The sequence below is a fragment of the Pyrus communis genome, chromosome 17 (genome assembly GCF_963583255.1).
Source record: "Pyrus communis chromosome 17, drPyrComm1.1, whole genome shotgun sequence".
NCBI lineage: Eukaryota > Viridiplantae > Streptophyta > Magnoliopsida > Rosales > Rosaceae > Pyrus > Pyrus communis.
The window spans coordinates 566,052-580,996 of NC_084819.1; the positions used below are offsets into that span (position 1 = coordinate 566,052).

Consider the following 14,945-nt stretch of genomic DNA (forward strand, 5'->3'; position numbering starts at 1 on the left):
CCTAAGAGGTGGAGCAATCGGAAGCATACCGAGCTACTTCCATGGTGTCCTAGGCTCTCAAATTTGATTAGTCAAGGCAGAGCAATCGCAAGAATGGATCTGAAAATAGATCTGAGAGTGTCGTTAGGTGTCGTTAGGAATGAAGGGAATACGGACTTTTCATAGGCAAATTTGACAAAATGAACAATTTTTTAAAAGTGGGATCAAAGTGCAACCGTTGTCCACAAATAAATTATTGATGCTAAAAGCCCTTTTTTTTAGTACTCACATGAGTTTAACGTCGAAGTTGAATTTAATGTAACGATTAATGGTTGCTCAGTTTAAGCCGTAAATCAATTTTAACAATAATATATACGTTGATATTGAATGTATATAGATACTCAAGAAAACTCGGTGGATACTTGTAAACTTCTTAGAACCCCAAAAACTTAAAAGATATTTTTGTTAGAAAGCTTATTGTTATCTTCTTCTTGTCCGGCGTTTGTATGTATCTCCCAAATTTTCGATCAATGGTTGGTAAGCTTACTACAAGTGCATGGACAATGGAGGGGTCCAGATTGAGACTGGCCGCCCTTGTTTTGCTGGCCTCATAAACTTATATGATAGCTAAGTACTCATACATGTTTAGCTATATATTATTTGTTACAAAATTAATTTAATTCTTGCCAAGAAAAATTGGTTAGAACTAACATGTTATGGTATTATATTAATGTTGTAATGTATTGGAGATATAGACCCTACCTTAAACCTTTAGAATCCAGAACATGTTGTCTTACCAAATCTAGACAATATAAAAGGGGGTTGTTTGCTTATTTGCTTTGATTTATTTATTGAAGTAGTTTCTCTTTTGGGGACTACCTTTTATCAAAATAGAAATATGTTAACTTAGAGCTTGTTTGGAAGTGCTTTAAAAATAACAAAAAACAATTTTGGTGAAAATGTTTCTGAAACTAATCTTTAGAGCACTTTCAATGTAGGAAGGCTCCATGGGCAATAGGCAACTCAATTCTCTTAAATGAACAGTAATTGTTTGCAATGGACAGTAACTGCCCAAGTGCATCTCTACCCCTCAACTAAATAGCCCAGACAATTCGTACTAAAATATTAGTATTTTTTTATTTTATAAAATAATAAAAGATAACTTTATTTTTAATTTCGGATAATATAAAAGATTGGTTGAAGTATTTGAAAGTATTGAAATGTAGTGTAAAGTGGAAGAACATGGTTAGGTATTTATAGAAAAAATTATAATTTTTTTTAAAAATATTTTCAGTTATTTTTTTTTATAATTTTTAATAATTTCCATAATTTTTTTTAATAATTTAAATTGCGGTTGATGTTATCCTTACGTCACACAGGCAGGGCGCTGGGCTAGGCAATTGCTGCCTGACTTCTCCATCGGGCTTGCCTTGAGAGTGGGCTGGAGTGTTTTGGGGAAGGGGAGAATGGATTAGGTTCCCTATCCCCAAGGCAATAAGCAACGATGGAGTTGCTCTTAGTAAAAATCCAAGTGGATCATGGAAAAGCACTTTAAGTGCTTCATGCAAGTGGAACCCAAAATCAATTTCACCATAAGCGTTTTCAGTTATTTTAATAGCACTTCTAAACAAGTTTTTAGGTGTGAAAGTTGTCATTCATGAAAGACAAATTTGATATATCTAGCTTATAAATGAAAAAGAATACTACTAGACATAGAGGTGGCAAATCAACTCATTAAGTTGTTAATAGGTACCTATTAAGACCTGTTTAATTTGATATCACCATGATATAGAGGTGAGATTAGTAGTTGTGAAGATGGTGTAAGGTAAAAGCAAACTAAATACGTTTTAATAGGTACTCATGAATAACTCAATAAGTCGATTTGTCATCTCTAACTAGATGGTAATCCTAGTGACATATTTGGCTATGTCAGCTGCTTTTAAGATAGTTAATTTTACATTATTTTAGGATGATTTTTAAAAATAGAACCCAAAAAACACATTAATGTAGTAGTATGACATTAATATAAATGTGTGACTGTTTATCTTTCTTCTTATGGAGGTGCACGTCAAAAAATATACCCAAAAAAAGCGATGAGATTCATGGGTATGCGATGAAGTGGGTAGGAATAGGATAAGATGACAAGGAGGGAAAAGACACCTCGGATCCACTTGCCTTGACCCGTAACCATCAACAAGTTGTAGGTTGGGTGACAGATGGAATTGGTGATTGATCAAACTCATCAATCATATGCATCTTCATGTTACATGACTTGCATTATCGCAACAAGGACCAATGTAATAGTAATTTTAGTCTTTTAATGCAACTTAGATAATTAAGTGAGATTAGCTCCTTAACGAATGTCGCAACTTTGATTTTAAACAAGAGGAATTTCTCTTTTATTCCTACGCTTGTATAATAAATAGAAGATGTGCAACATGTCTATATAAGAACGATTTAATACAAAAGAGGCTCAAGATAAATGAGGATCAGATTTGACAAATTCCATAATTATATTCGTTCATAGGCTTAAAGTCTTTAATCGAAGATTAAGCCAATAGTGCTTCACCTATGGCAAGTTATAAACTCTTAGTGGGTGAAATAATCGGTCATGGCTTGTCAGAGAGAGCATAATGGTCATCTTTCACGAGGTACTCCGTTTGTAGGGCATCATGCATATGGCTCCTAATGAAGATAATGGCAAATGCTTTGTCAATTTTGTTTGTATTATTAGCTTTCATTGTAGCTCTCAAGTTCTTAAGAGTTAGGTGGAGCTTCACATTGTACACCCACTTGAGAAGGAGACCAAAACGACATGTCGTTCAGTCTCGATTTTGGATGAGCATCTCAGCGCGACTCAGTATAAGGGTTTCAATCCCTCTTTTTCATACTTTTCCACACACAATTTATTTAAGCAACCCAATTTCAAATCACAATAATCCTATCGCAAACATAACAAGATATATAATTCGAAATTGAAAATAGGATTCATGTTTCATGGTATGGTTAACATGCATAAAAGCTGATACAACTTTGACAAAGATAAACTATAGAAAATACTTTGATGGTGATTGCTTAAACACTGTTTTAGAGTGATACTTTTCTTCGAGACACGCTTCAAGCTGATAACATATTGAAAGAAAATTTAGAACTGAGGATAAGGACGACAAAAGAGAGAAAGGGAACTTAGTTACCTGTAATTGCTTATTTTTCCTTGCAATTTTACACAATCACACTTTTAAGTAATATTAACTACAACAAGATTCTAGTTTTGGGATTTGTAAGATTTAAGTACTCTATTCATAATTAGATGAACAAAGAGGTGCACCCATGAGATGGACATCATATGTCCACCATATACTTTTATAAAATCATAGCATTCATATAAAAAAAATACAAAATAAAATAAAAAATAAGAAAAAACTATAAAAAGCAAAAAAGAATCACATGCCAAACAAGGACTACACGTTGCATCTCTCAATTTTAGCCATTTTCCAGAGACAAAACAGAGAGAGAGTCAAATATACAAAGGAAAGAAGAAAGCGGCAGAAAAAGGGGGAGAGAGAGAGAGACAGAGAGAGGAGAGAGACAGACAGAGACACAACAAAGACATCGCTGTCCAAAAGCTAAGCTGAGCTCATCAGCTCAGCCTCTCACGCCTTAGTTAACTCCTGTTCCGTCTCTCCCACACTCATACTCCAACCCCCATTCCTCGGAACCCACTCAAACTCCACTCCCCTTCTCTGCATTTTCGGGGCTCCGAGCCCCGATTCCCAGGTACCCATTTTTGCAAACGAGTCTGAAAGCAGTTCCAGGTCGCAAATTCGCTTACTTTTTGAAGTAATATTTTGTGGGTTTTTGTTTTCAGGAGAAGATTGAGAATGTACTCTGCTATCCATTCTCTGCCGTTGGATGGGCATGGAGACTTTGGTGGGTCGTTGGATGGTACCAACCTGCCTGGTGATGCTTGCTTGGTTCTGACTACGGATCCAAAGCCCCGGCTGCGGTGGACGGCGGAGCTCCATGAGAGGTTTGTGGATGCTGTGACTCAACTTGGTGGCCCTGACAGTGAGTATTGGCTTCTTTACTTTCTTGTAATTGAAATTCTTGGTTTTTTATGGGCATAATCATTTTTTATATAAATTATATTGGTTTGTTGAAAGCTTTATGTGTTAATATTGGTTGTGTAGCCTTGAAGCTTTATACTGTGAATTCTGGGTGTTTAATGTTGGTCCGAATTGTCATTTGATTGTTGGGTTATTGTGTTTTTGTGGTGCTTTTAATTTGTTTCATTGGTTGTGTAGTCTTTATTTTGTTAAAGGAGAGAGATTTTGTTGGAATATTCTACGTTTGCTTGAAAATTTACTTCCTTTCCATTGACTATGTTTCAGTTACGCTGGTGGGATGATTTTGATGAGTTTTATGTCATTGCTGAGTTGGAGTGATTCCGTCTTTGTTGGAAATCATTTTTTTTTTCATATTCACCGAGGTTATGTATCATTCAAATCATTCTTAGATTGATCACTATCTAATGATTCCACAGTGGTAATGTCCACTTAAGAAAAGAGAGGAGAGAGAAAGTACACAAAAAGTTAAGTGGTTGGGAAACTTTCTTCATGATAACAAGTGCAAGGAACTCTCAACCTATAAATCTTGAACTCAAATCCCAGTACACCCAAGCTCTCAATTTTCTCCCACTCCCTCGTTGCTTCCTAATATCTTGCAAACTGTTAGGCGCACTTAAGGGCCTTGATATGGACTTAGAGAAATACCTTAAACTAATTAGGTGCAGGAAAACTTACTTAAGGAGCAAGAAACTTCCTTTATGTGTCTTAGTCAATATAGTCTCTCTAGGAGATCCTAATAGGAAACTAAACCCAAACATTACCTTGAGTCGTATTCTAAGTTTCTAACAAATCTCCACTTTGACTAAATCTCCAACTGCCACTTCATACACCTATCAGGAGTATGACTTTAGCACACCTTTCTTGCACCCTTATTATATGGGCATGTCCACCACTTCTATCTCGAACAATGAAGTAATACCATCCTCAGTTGTTTCTTATCTCCACCTCGGTTGGAGCTTTCTCATTCTTGCTTCCAATAGCACCTTACTTATTTTCTATAACACCATCATAGATTCATAATGTTTGCAGAAGTTCAACTTTTCACTCAACTGCCTTGCAACTTACTAATCTACACGTCTATTATCCAATTGCTTAATTTTATAATTAATTAGGTTCTGATAGTGTTTTGGTATAGAGTTCTAAGAACATTAATTAGGTCCTCGAGATTCTTAAAAATTCATGGAAGTGCAGTGTTTTTATTCCAATGTTTAGAACATTGAGAATAAACTACTCGGATTTCTTCTAGTATATCTTGCTCTCAGCTGCATTATGATTTTGAATGGTGGCGATCACCATTCCTACTAAACCTCCCACCTGTATATCTGCTTCTTCCTCTACTCCAATTAGACTTGGAATCTGACTTCACCAGAAGACCACTTCAATATGGAAAACTGGTATGGTGCTTTTTATAATCAGCTTTCAAGAGAGATATTACCACCTCATTCACAGTCCACACGTCTTTCCCAACTAAGAGGGTTGTCACAAATGTCTCTTTTGACTAAGGCATAGATGGACCAAACTTTTACTGTTTATTAAATACCTGAGTTCAGCTTATATTCAGGCTTTTCATTCTTGTTGCTCAATTTGAGTTAGGTCAATCTGTATAGCCTTGAGTCCATTTCATCCATTATATGTTTCATATTGGTTTCGTCATTTTTTTGGTCAGAAGCTGTGTGTCCTGGGGTTGCTTGCTTTTTTATTATACTGTTTTTAAACGCTTTCAATTGCAGAAGCAACACCTAAGACCATAATGAGAACAATGGGAGTCAAAGGCCTTACCCTTTATCACTTGAAATCTCATCTTCAGGTTTGTTTTTCTTTCCCATTATCTAATTTGTGGTGAGCTAGAGCTGAAATTGTAGAGAGAGAGAGAGAGAGAGAGAGAGGGAGGGGAGATGAAGGAGGAGGGAGGGAGGGAACTTGTAATTTAGACATAAGGAGCTAGAGCTGTACTTCTTACCCTAACAAACTTTTTTTTTTTTTTTTTTTTTTTTTTTTTGTAATCTTACATAAATACCATTTTCAAATTTTCTTTGTTGTATTGATGATCTATGATTGCAGAAATATCGATTGGGGAAGCTATCGTGCAAAGATTCAGCTGAAAACTCCAAGGATGGTATTGACCTCAAACACTTTAAAATATAGAAGAGCTGGAACATTGTATTATTAAGTACCCTATACTGTTTCTGTGCCTTTTTTATGATCCCATATTAAAGTGCAGGAAAATCACAAATGCTACCTGAAACTATCCAACATAATGAGCCCATTTTCAATTTTCATTTCGTACATTTTCTGCAAGTTGTTTCAATACATTCAGTGCAAAGATTTTGCTATTTTCAGCAGGTTGTGGCCATTCGCTTTCATTTCCTTTTTCTCTCTTGGCATCTCACATCTCTTTTCTCTTTTCCATTGTGTGGTCTGATGCATTGTGACCTTTTGAAGGCAAGAAAATTATAAATCATTTGTTATAAACTGCGCGGGCCACCACTTTTTCATTTGCTTGGAGTGCTGTGCTATCATTATAAATCTCTGAATAATCAAATTCATAACTGTGAACCATGACATCTGCTGGTGAAAGACGTGTTTGTACTACACATTCTGATTGCAAAAGTTCTTGGTGATAAGCTGTTGCATTTGGACTTATTAGTTACATAAGAATATGTAGGGATTGCAGCCTCTTGTATTGCTGAAAGCCAGGACACTGGTTCATCCTCGGCTGTCTCATCAAGAGTGATTGCGCAAGATTTGAATGAGTATTTGAACTTTCACTTATTACTCTTTCACAAATTACTTCTACTATCTATATATGTCCATGTAATTGTTGCTTTTCATTTTTGAAACAGTGGCTACCAGGTTACTGAGGCTTTGCGAGTACAAATGGAAGTCCAACGGAGACTGCATGAGCAGCTGGAGGTTAGTCTCTTTTGTGTCTTGTTTAACTACTAATTTGTAGCTTACAGGGTTTTCATTACCTTGAACAATTGTATAGTTCTTTTACGGCATGCACAGACCACATCAACTTGTAAATATAACCACAGGTCAGAACTCAGGAGCTCCTGGCGAGAAAATGTAGTTTCTGTATTTCTCAATAATGAAATAATGGTTACACCGTGGTTTATATGCTGCGAGCTCCCCTCCATATTTTTTAATACTTAATTTGTATCCTACTATTTAATCTTCCATATATACCCCTCCCTATTTAATCTTTCATTAATTACCATCAAAAAGTAGGAAGGGTATATATGGAAGATTGGCTACCAATTAAGTATTAAAAAATAGGAAGGGGTGTGGGAAAAGTAGTTAAGGGTGTATGAAAATCACAACCCCTAACTAAACTATGAAACAGAAAAATACAATTAGAAAGCTGTACAATAGATGAACTAATGACTAAGCGCCTTTTTTTGTAAAAAAAAAAAAACAATATTTCAGATTGCCTTGATGGTTCTACGGTTTTACCTGTATGCTTACGAGATAAATCCATTTGCAACCTTGACCTAAAACACTCTTTGACCCTCCAGTATAATTATATATTCTTGTTTACCTCACACCACCCCCCCCCCCCCCCGGCCCCCTGCCCCAACCCCCCCCCCCCCCCCTCTCAAGCACTATGCTAAATTCATTGTGATTATTAAGTGGCAATTTTATGCAGGTGCAGCGTCGTCTTCAACTTCGAATTGAAGCACAGAGCAAGTATCTTCAGTCTATACTTGAGAAAGCTTGTGAGGCTCTGAACGACCAGGCTGCCTCAGCCGCTGGGGTTGAAGCTGCTAAGGAGGAACTCTCTGAACTAGCTATTAGGGTTTCCAATGACTGTGAAGGGATAGTCCCACTTGATTCCGCAAAAATCCCTTCATTGTCAGAAATTGCTGCCGCTTTAGAGAACAGAGATGTCTCCAATGTAATGGCTCGCCTTGGCAACTGCTCTGTTGATAGCTGCTTGACATCAACCGGAAGCCCTTTTTCGCCAATGGATATGAGTTCACTCGCTGCTGCTATGAAGAAAAGACAAAGACCCTTCTTCGGTAATGGAGACTCGTTGCCTTTGGAGAGCAACATGAGGCAGGAAGTCGAATGGATGATGAGTAACATTGGATGAATAGCAAGACATTCCCTTAGAAAAGAAACCTTCATCATTTAATTTTTCTTGTCTAGCTAATCTAAAATGCACCGTCTTTTGCAAAATGTACCATCAGTGGTCTGTATATTCTTAAAGCAGATTGTTTGCATATGGGCTCTGGGGACACCTTTACTTTTATACATGTGGAATTGCCTCCCGTTTACCGAGAGCGACTTGTATGGCGCTTGTACGGTACACCGCTGCAGTGGTGTCCCGGCCCATAGAAGTCAGACTCCCTTTTACATGCTCGACTGGCCCTGGAATGGTTTCGAGTTCTTCTGGATAGGGAGCTACTATCGGGCCATACAAGTCATTCTCCCTTTTTTATCAATGCGAACGGGAGTTTCAGCCTTGAAATCTCTTCCAACATTTGAAAAGGAAATATCACCAAATGCTTTTGAAGTGAAATACGGAAATATGGTGTGCTCTGTTTAAGACCAATTAATGAGGACTCTCTACACTCTTCGAACAGAATAGAGATTGAATGTCACTGGACAAAATATTTGTTGATTACGTAAATTACTCTTTTGCTCTAAAAATTGTCAATGGGATTGAGGGAAAATGGTATATCCTTCTAAACCAACATATTAATTTATGTGATCTTATATGGAAAAACTGATTAAATATTTGAGAAGGAGAGACGTTGGAAGCAAAAATATACTTTGGCCACCAAAATTCAAAAGCCATAATAATTGGCATCTCCACTTTGGCATCCCATTCCTTATTTAAACCCTCTCTCTCTCTCTCTCTCTCTCTCTCTCTCTCTCTCTCTATAGCTTGGTAGACCTTTGGTGGGTGGTACTTGCTTTGTTGCTACTCTTGTTATTTTTCTCTCTGTCATTGCTTTATCTCCGGAAGAAAAACTAAACATGAAGACTTCTTCTCCTTCAGCTGGTGAGTTAGTCTAACTCCCTCTTTCTTTCTCTGCTCTTTATATTTGTTATCTGATTATCTTTAAGCTGTCAGGTGTTAATTATCTATATTTTTGGAAGAAAAAACCCAGTAATTGTTTTTCAAAAAGTTGAAGGTGGGCATTGCCAGAAAGTTTCTGGGGTAATTTATGTGTTAATTGGCGACGGTCTTTCGTAGCTTAGTTGGTTAAGAGCGTCCCCATGCACCTGAGTTCGATTTCCCCTTCCCCTAATACTGCTCTAATCAAAGAAGAAAATAATGAGCGATTAAATTGATTACAGTGGTTAATAAAAACTAGGTTTATATCCTTTGATGCTAGTTAATTTAGGCTTCTGTTATGCCTTACATGTGTTGTGTGTGTAAGGATTTAGAAGAGGTTAGATTGCGGTCTTGAAACCCTACAGAATATACATTTTCAGTTTTGTGTGATTACCACTGAGATTGGAAGGAAATACGAAAATCATTTAAGCAATTGATTCTTGACCTCGGCAGAGTAATGTTACAAACATATCCATTGAGCTTTTATGTAATTAAATTTGTCATTATTAACAGTTGGAACAATTAAGCATGAGATATTTTGACAGGATATAGGTTTCATCGTTCTTGTTGAGCTAAACTTGATTCTTCTTCATGTATTATGTAAAGGCACATCCCATCTCCGCTCTCAGCTCAAGTCTATGTCAAACAAAGTAGGAGGTATGCTGTGTTGTTGTAGTTCACCAAATAAGTATAGCAGGTTGGATGCAAAGCTTGAAAAGAAGATGGTTGAAGTTAAAAGAGGTTACTTGGGCCGTAGTAACTTTAAGTCAATTGACAGCATTATCATGAGGTTCCCCCAGTTCAGGGAGGAACTCAAGAAAATTCGAGATGTGTTTGAACAGTATGGTAAGTTTGGACAAAGTGGATGTACTCCTTGCCCAGATTTTCAGCTTTTGAAGATGTTATTACGGAGGTTTACTCTCCCTCTTGATCTGTCTGTCTCTTTCTCACAGATGAGGACTCAAATGGAACTATTGACCGTGAAGAACTGAAGAAATGCTTGCAGAAACTGCAACTCCATCTGACAGCGGAGGAGATTGAGGATCTTTTCCATTCATGTGACATGGATGGAAGTGAGGGGATACAATTTAATGAATTCATTGTTCTTCTATGCCTCATCTATCTATTAAAGGAACCTTCATCTTCTCATACGGTATTCACCTAAACTCTAGTTTGTTTCTCTGTTTGGAATCAATTTCGTAGCGTCCTATATGTAATGTCTTGGGGATTGTTTCAGATATCCAAGATAAACTCGCCACAGCTTGAAGCAACTTTTGACACCGTAGTTGAAGTATTCTCATTTCTGGATAAAAATGGCGATGGGAAACTGAACAAGGCAGACATGGTGAAGGCATTGAACGAGGCTTCTCCTTTGGAGAAATCCCCTGCACATGTCACCAGGACTCGATTCAGTATAATTTCTTTTGCTTTCTATGAATAAACTATTTCTTAGACATGGATCTAAGGTTCTCATAATTCTTTTTTTTCTTAACTGTTGATTGTTGCAGAAGAAATGGATTGGGACAAAAATGGGAAGGTCACTTTCAGGGAGTTCCTCTTTGCTTTCATCGATTGGGTTGGAATTGACACAGACGAAGAAATGTCTCCAGTACGAAGTTCAAGCAAGTAGTGTGTAGCTTGTACAGCTTAGAAATGGGTGGAGTAGCTGTTCAGTGAGGTCAGATTGATATATCTGCTTGTATTACTAAAGAATCTTTAATCTATAAAACAGTTTCGCTGCTCGGTCATTGTTAGGTCTTCTGATTTCTTTGAAAGTTTGAGCCATCTTGTGAATCCTGTGCATCTGTATCTGGTTATTTGTACTCTTAGTAAACGAAATTGCAGAAAACTTTGTATCTGTTGATATGGCATTCGATTTGGCAAGACATATATAAATATATATATTTACAGTGCTCGGTTTCTGAGAAAAATACATCCGGAGACATGATCCTCTTTCTTTTGTTACACAAAGTCTAACTTAAAGAATAAAAACTAAATTTCTGTGTACGAGGTAAAAACAAGAGTCAAAATTTCCATTAACAGAACTTTATACACTATCTATTTATCACTCTGTTATGCCGCCCGAGTGACTTTCATTGTATTCCTAGAGCTTGGATACTCCTAATTAATGACAAGGAACAACTATTCATTTGTCTCCAATCTTCGACAATTTCCGCCCTTTTCCCTTCTTGCATGAAGCATTTGTCATCACCATCAAGTATCCTTACAATCTGCCGTATGGTTGGTCTTGATCGAGGATTGGAGCGTGTACAGTCAATTCCTAGCTTAATCAGTCTCATCAGTTCTTTGTGATTGTACGCTCCATTCAACCTGATGTCTGCCAGCTCCTCGAATGGTCTTCTGCGTGCCTCAAATTCATTGACCCTCTTCACCAGTAGCACCTCAGGCCGCCTGAAGTCAATTGCCAGCTGTCCGGTAACAACCTCAAGCATTACCACCCCGAAGCTATATATATCAGCCATTGGTGTTGCTTCTCCAGATAACATATATTCTGGTGACATGTAACCGAAAATTCCACGAACTGATTTGGTGGCGTTAGTACTTGCATGATACCCGTGGTCATTTCGTGTCAAGAATTCAGCAAGGGCAAATGAAGTCAGCCTCGGGTTCATGTCTGGATCAAGAATAACAGCCGAGGAGGTAATATTTCTGTGAATCACTTGTTCGTCCCATTCCTCGTGAAGATAAAGAATGGCAGAAGCAAGCGATTTTATAATGTTGTATCTGTGACGCCATCGCAGGATACAATTAACGAATCGATTGTCGTGATGGAAAAGTAGGTTACTCAGAAGGCGATCTGCCAAGTAATCGTAGACAACAAGCATCTCTCCTTGTTCCGTGCACCATCCACGGAGCTGTACCAAGTTTCGGTGGCGGAGCCTTCCTAGGTTCTGAAGTTCATCTGAAAATCGCGCCCGCAGTGCTGGGCATGTTTTCATGCCAAGCCGCTTCACAAGGACATGATGGCGGTTGTTAAGAAAGCCCTGGTAGGCTGTTCCAAAGTCCAGCTCCGCTACCCTCTGAGAGTCTGCGAAATTATTCGTAGCAGATACAATTTCCTTGTAGGATATTTTTTGCGCAGTTTCTACCATGGGAAACGTTGATTTCTTCAGACGGAAGCTTTGAGAAGAGCTGACATCACTGCTTCCGTTTTCAGCACTTGCAAAGAGGGTGTCTCCATTGGCTGTGACATAAGTTGATGAAGTAGATGTGGTTGTGTTGGTGGTGCCAATTGTGTACCTGGTGCAGGTGCTGCTGCCATTGTTCGTGCCAGCACTCGAGGGAGAGGATAAAGAGATGTACAAAGGGTGGCACTGAAACGATGGGAGGTCCGGCAACTTGCCATGAATGTTGCCGGAAAGTGCATCCACAACCCATTTCATGTTTGGTCGCGATTGCGGGCTGTGAAGTGTGCAAAGAAGAGCAACATGAAACAAATGCTCCATATCAGAAGGCTGGTAAGAATCATCTGGAATCCTATTGTCCCCTGCTTGTAAAAGCTTCCCTTCATCAGATAGCCTCCGAATCCAGTCGAGCAATATGATCTGATCATCTGAGCAAGCGAGGTCTACTGCCCGCCTACCTGACACCACCTCAAGCACAACAATCCCAAAGCTGAAAACATCAGATTTTGCAGTAGCCACGCTTCTTTTTTGGAAGCTTTCGGGCGGCAAATACCCAATTGTTCCACCAATTCTCGTGGTATCTGCCATCCGAAACTGAACATTTTTCATCGATGGCGTCCGTGCTTGGGACTCAAGTTCATGCTCTAGCCACCGTGCCAAGCCAAAGTCACCAAGCCGAGCATTGTAATGGGAATCAAGCATCACGTTACTCGTCTTAACATCCCTATGAATGATCTGAGTCTCCAACTGTTCGTGAAGATAGAAAAGCGCTGCTGCCAAGCCGCTGACTATGTTCGCTCTACGCTGCCAACTGAGACAGACCGACCCCATATTTTCAGGTCTCCTGAAAAGCACGCGATCGAGGCTAAGGTTAGGCATGAAGTCATAAACCAAAAACAGTTGGTTTTCATGAACACACCATCCTCTCAGCCGGACAAGGTTCCTATGACGGAGGTGAGCCACGGCCAATAACTCCGCTGCAAAAGTCTTCTCAAACTGCTCTCCTCTCTCCACCAAGCATTTCACAGCAACCACAGTTCCATCACTCGGTAAAACCGCTCTGTACACTTTCCCGAAACCTCCACTTCCAATCACTTGATCCTCGCTGAACCCGTTCGAGCCAATATAAAGCTCGGAAAAGCTAAAGATCCTCGGATTGTCTCCTCCGACCTTGTCCTTGAGCTGTATCCCGTCCATGTCTTGAAACGCGCCCGAGTGTTGCTTCCACTGCGCAGCGTCATGGCGACAGAAGTTGATCCATATCAAATCATATACCCTGCATAGTGAATCCTTGATAAGACCACGAATATGACTCGTGCAGCGACGATGTGGTGGATTTTTTTTTATGTCTTCCTTGGTAGGTTTGTGGAGGTTTTGGCGATCCACCGGCTCCATTTCTTTATAGTCTTCCGGCAGTATGAAGCAAAGACGATTCAGCTCCATGGTGGCGACGGCGGCGGGTGGCGGAGATTATGGACTAGTTGGGTTTGGACATGAACGACGGTGGAGGAGAGCAAGAAAGATGTTGAGAAACTGGATGAATTGTTGAAGGTAAATAGCATATAACAGTCACCCTCAATGCCTTTGGTTTATCAAAAGGGTTAGGTTGCATGGTTGAATTAAATGCCTATCAACCGCCCAAATTGGAACCTACCCCATATTTTTTTCATGAAAAGTGTTCTTTGAATATTTTTTCATAGGAACGATCTTCTACTTTGATTAATTTAAATTGCGAGAAAAAAAATTCGAACTTAAATGGTAAAGAGAATTAACTCTAATTAATATAATTACGGCAGCAATAGCGTCAGCCGAAGGTTCCGAATTTATGATTGTGTAGACACAATTGACGACGATTCTATTTCGCGTGAGAGAGAAAATACAATTCAATTGCAATTTCATGGTCCTTTTGGTTGCCAAACATTTGGTTTCACACTTTGGCCAGTTGGCCTTGTAAGCGCGTGGGGACAACTTTTTACAGGCCTTGGTTGACCCTTACATGTTCACACTAGATAAATTAGCAACAGTTAATTAGGAACTAGAAGATGAGCACACGTGTTGTGAACAATTTCATTTTATTTTTTGTTTTTTATTAAGGAGTGTGATTTTGTCAAAACGTATAAAATTGAAGCCTCTTTAACTGTCCACCTCCTCCCACATTCTCCTCAAGCGCAACCGCTTACGTTCATTCAAAGATATGATCATCATTTTCTCAAAAGATACAAAATTACTATTTTGCCCTCATTATGTCAATATAGTGTATCAAAAGTGAGGGTAAAATAGAAAAAAAGTTGACAATAAGGGTTCTCTTAATAATAGTATAGATTACCAAGGCTTTTATGTAAAATTAGTATGGAAAACGTGGAAAGGTGTCTAAAAATATATCAATAATGTGATCAATGTTGTGAAACACTCAAGTTTATATTAGGCTTGGTGCTCGTTTAAAATTGCTTTTAAAATAACTCAAAAAACTTTTAAAGAAAATATTTTTGGATTCTAAAAAAATTTAAGGTTATTCTTACAAGAAGCGCCAATTATCTGCTTCTTATAGAAAACACTTCAAGTGTTTTTTTAAGATTCATCTGCATTTATTTATTAAAAATTGGTTCCAAAAATATTGTCACCAAA

At 38.4% G+C, this 14,945-nt stretch overlaps 3 protein-coding genes across 3 annotated transcripts; 2 read left to right on the top strand and 1 right to left on the bottom strand.

Moving 5' to 3' along the window:
* Positions 1–3,514: 3,514 nt before the first annotated feature.
* Positions 3,515–8,390, top strand: LOC137722801 (protein PHR1-LIKE 3-like). Its single transcript, XM_068461896.1, has 7 exons — positions 3,515–3,756; positions 3,848–4,047; positions 5,837–5,913; positions 6,168–6,222; positions 6,772–6,859; positions 6,950–7,019; positions 7,756–8,390. Exons 2-7 carry the CDS (start codon positions 3,861–3,863, stop codon positions 8,200–8,202), a joined length of 924 nt encoding a protein of 307 aa, XP_068317997.1. The 5' UTR covers positions 3,515–3,756; positions 3,848–3,860; the 3' UTR covers positions 8,203–8,390.
* Positions 8,391–8,999: 609 nt separating this feature from the next.
* Positions 9,000–11,084, top strand: LOC137722647 (probable calcium-binding protein CML22). Its single transcript, XM_068461698.1, has 5 exons — positions 9,000–9,117; positions 9,781–10,020; positions 10,128–10,327; positions 10,412–10,586; positions 10,683–11,084. Exons 1-5 carry the CDS (start codon positions 9,093–9,095, stop codon positions 10,802–10,804), a joined length of 762 nt encoding a protein of 253 aa, XP_068317799.1. The 5' UTR covers positions 9,000–9,092; the 3' UTR covers positions 10,805–11,084.
* Positions 11,085–11,186: 102 nt separating this feature from the next.
* On the bottom strand, positions 11,187–14,037 carry LOC137722646 (receptor like protein kinase S.2). Its single transcript, XM_068461697.1, has one exon. The coding sequence runs from the start codon at positions 13,761–13,763 to the stop codon at positions 11,268–11,270; it is 2,496 nt and encodes an 831-aa protein (XP_068317798.1). The 5' UTR covers positions 13,764–14,037; the 3' UTR covers positions 11,187–11,267.
* Between the last annotated feature and the right edge of the window lie 908 nt (positions 14,038–14,945).

Excerpts from the sequence above, each read along its gene's own strand:
- LOC137722801 (XM_068461896.1), top strand. The coding sequence starts at position 3,861 with ATGTACTCTGCTATCCATTCTCTGCCGTTGGATGGGCATGGAGACTTT. Across the intron at positions 4,048-5,836 it reads TCAACTTGGTGGCCCTGACA|AAGCAACACCTAAGACCATA; the intron begins GTGAGTATTGGC and ends TTTCAATTGCAG. Across the intron at positions 7,020-7,755 it reads GACTGCATGAGCAGCTGGAG|GTGCAGCGTCGTCTTCAACT; the intron begins GTTAGTCTCTTT and ends AATTTTATGCAG.
- LOC137722647 (XM_068461698.1), top strand. The coding sequence starts at position 9,093 with ATGAAGACTTCTTCTCCTTCAGCTG. Across the intron at positions 9,118-9,780 it reads GACTTCTTCTCCTTCAGCTG|GCACATCCCATCTCCGCTCT; the intron begins GTGAGTTAGTCT and ends TATTATGTAAAG. Across the intron at positions 10,328-10,411 it reads AACCTTCATCTTCTCATACG|ATATCCAAGATAAACTCGCC; the intron begins GTATTCACCTAA and ends GGATTGTTTCAG.
- LOC137722646 (XM_068461697.1), bottom strand. The coding sequence starts at position 13,763 with ATGGAGCTGAATCGTCTTTGCTTCATACTGCCGGAAGACTATAAAGAA.